Source organism: Humulus lupulus, chromosome 1 (genome assembly GCF_963169125.1).
Source record: "Humulus lupulus chromosome 1, drHumLupu1.1, whole genome shotgun sequence".
Lineage (NCBI taxonomy): Eukaryota > Viridiplantae > Streptophyta > Magnoliopsida > Rosales > Cannabaceae > Humulus > Humulus lupulus.
Window position 1 is genome coordinate 5,742,863 of NC_084793.1, and position 2,408 is coordinate 5,745,270.

At 27.2% G+C, this 2,408-nt stretch overlaps 1 protein-coding gene across 1 annotated transcript; it reads right to left on the reverse strand.

The window, feature by feature from the left end:
• Positions 1-1,013: 1,013 nt before the first annotated feature.
• Positions 1,014-1,915, reverse strand: LOC133795072 (two-component response regulator 24-like). The gene is made up of 2 exons (XM_062232735.1): positions 1,473-1,915; positions 1,014-1,361 (listed from the first exon to the last, which is right to left on the reverse strand). Exons 1-2 carry the CDS (start codon positions 1,719-1,721, stop codon positions 1,185-1,187), a joined length of 426 nt encoding a protein of 141 aa, XP_062088719.1. The 5' UTR covers positions 1,722-1,915; the 3' UTR covers positions 1,014-1,184.
• Between the last annotated feature and the right edge of the window lie 493 nt (positions 1,916-2,408).

The window sequence follows — 2,408 nt, forward strand, 5'->3', positions numbered from 1 at the left end:
TCTTATGCCTTGGGAATGATGTAATGAGCATCTATATATATATATATGTACCATGTACTTTATTCAGAAGGCAAGGGAATATAACAATACAATTTCCTTCATTCTTTTTACTGCAATTTAATTTTTAACAATGGCAAAGTTAAACACTGATGCCTTTTTCATTGTGCCATTTGATTTTTTTTTTTGGATTTTTTTTCAAGGATATCTATTGAGATTTTTTTCAAGGATATCTATATGATTTACAATGGAATCATTTTATTCCTAAATAATGAATAATGACTTGTACTACAAAAAATCTTACTTTTAGTCCCAATAAATTTTGTGACTAAAAAAAAATCATCTTACTTATGTCATTACTAAAAAGTCTGTAGTTAAAAGTATTAGTCACAAAAATTACAATTTGTTATCACTAAATGTATTTTTAGTCACAATAAACTTTATCACTAAAAATAATAGGTTGTGACTAAAATTACATTAGTGACAACTTATGATTAAGTATGACTTTTTAGTCACAAGTAATTTTTTATTGTTATTAAAAGTGACATTTAGTCACACAAAATATATGTTGTGACTAAAAAATTGTCACTAAAAATTACATTTTTTTTTGTGTTTTTAAGTATGTGTATGGGAAAAAAATTGTCATTTATTTCTTTAGAAAATATAGTATCACACACTTTTTTGTTGTTAGATTAAGAGTATTATGCTTAGAATTTTCAAATTACAATTGAAGTTTAATGAATACAATTTTTTACACATATATAACAATTAAGATGTGTATATATAACATACATTGTAGCACATCCCTATATATACACATTATATATGTGTATATATATTTTAATAATATATTGATATTATGACAGATTTTAATTTATCGTTTAGTGATCATGAATGCATGCTTATAAATCGATATAAAGAAGGTGCACCCCACAATACAAATAATTGAATTGTACGAACAACTAATAAGACATATGATACATAAAATCATATAAAATCCCTCAACTTAACATATATGAAGCCAAGATAAACACAATGATATAGATATATAGTTTGATCTAAGCATATCCTCATAATTATAAATCATTCAACAATTGAAAAGGGTCAATACATTGCTTTGAAACAATAATTAATGGTACTATTTTTTTTCCCAAAGTAAAATTATTAAAATTCATTGAAAAAAAAAGTCAACCATGATGATTGACTTTCTGGAGAATGGAAAGTAGCTTGGTGAAAGTTAAGGGCTTCTGTTGATAATCATCAAGGCCAGCTTCCACAAACTCTTGTATATTTTCATCTAATGAATGTGATGAAACTCCTGCTATTGTGCTTTCAATACCCATTTCTCTAAGTTTCTTTGTGGCCTATAATAAATCAATAATAAGAGACTAATTTAAGAAAAGAGAAATGACCAAAATCAAATCAAATCAAATGATGATATGGGTATGTATATATAAATATATATATGTATATACCTCAATGCCATTCATGATAGGCATATCAAGGTCCATAAGAATGAGGTCAAATTTGTTGCCCAAGTAATGAACATCAATGGCTTCTCTGCCATTTCCAACGACCTGGTTTTGAATGCCCAGATTTTGTAAGAGTCTCCGGTGAAGTGTTTGGTTGACCACATTATCATCCACCACCAGAGCTCTCATCATCATCATCTTATTATTGTTCACCAACTTATGATCTTCCATTGTTGCCTGCTTCATCATCATATCATATAAATATATATATGTATATATATGTGTGTGTATTGATCGATTTTCTGGGAACCCAATTGAGTATAATGTGAAACTATGACAAAGAAAGAAGAATTTGTGGGAGAAAATTTAACTGAACAATCTCTCTCAAATTGGCATTTTATGGTGACCAAAAATTTGGTCGTCTTTGGCCTACTTGAAAAAGCTGCAGAGATAGTACTGAAAAAAAATAAAATTGAAAGAAAGAAATAAAGAAGATAATGAAGAGTATAATTATTGAGATACGAAGTTAAATTTTTCATGAATTTGGTGAAATTCTAAAAATCTGGCCATGTGATATTCTTTCCTTATTTGGGTGATATAGACTTATGATCAGACCCACTTTTTTTTTTTGGGAGAAAATTTAAAAAAAAAATTGAAGTGCAAGGCTTGCCACTCCTTTATATATTTGTCTTTTTTTTTCTTTTTTCTTTTTCAAATTTAGTAATGAGTGGTCTAGTTTTGATAATTTTGTTGTAAAATGACCTTGATCTAAAATTTTGATCAGTTATCTAAAATTTTGATTAGTTGTCTGAATTTTTTGACTAAATGTATAAAAAATTTCGATCAGTTGTCTAGAGTGTTGGAGACTATTTTGCAAAAAATTATTAAAATTAGACCAAAGTACTAAATGAGCTCAAAAAATAGATCATTTTATCAAGT

Coding starts and splice junctions, on each gene's coding strand:
- LOC133795072 (XM_062232735.1), bottom strand. CDS start 1,721: ATGATGATGAAGCAGGCAACAATGGAAGATCATAAGTTGGTGAACAAT. Junction 1,362..1,472: donor CTATCATGAATGGCATTGAG/GTATATACATAT, acceptor GATTTATTATAG/GCCACAAAGAAACTTAGAGA.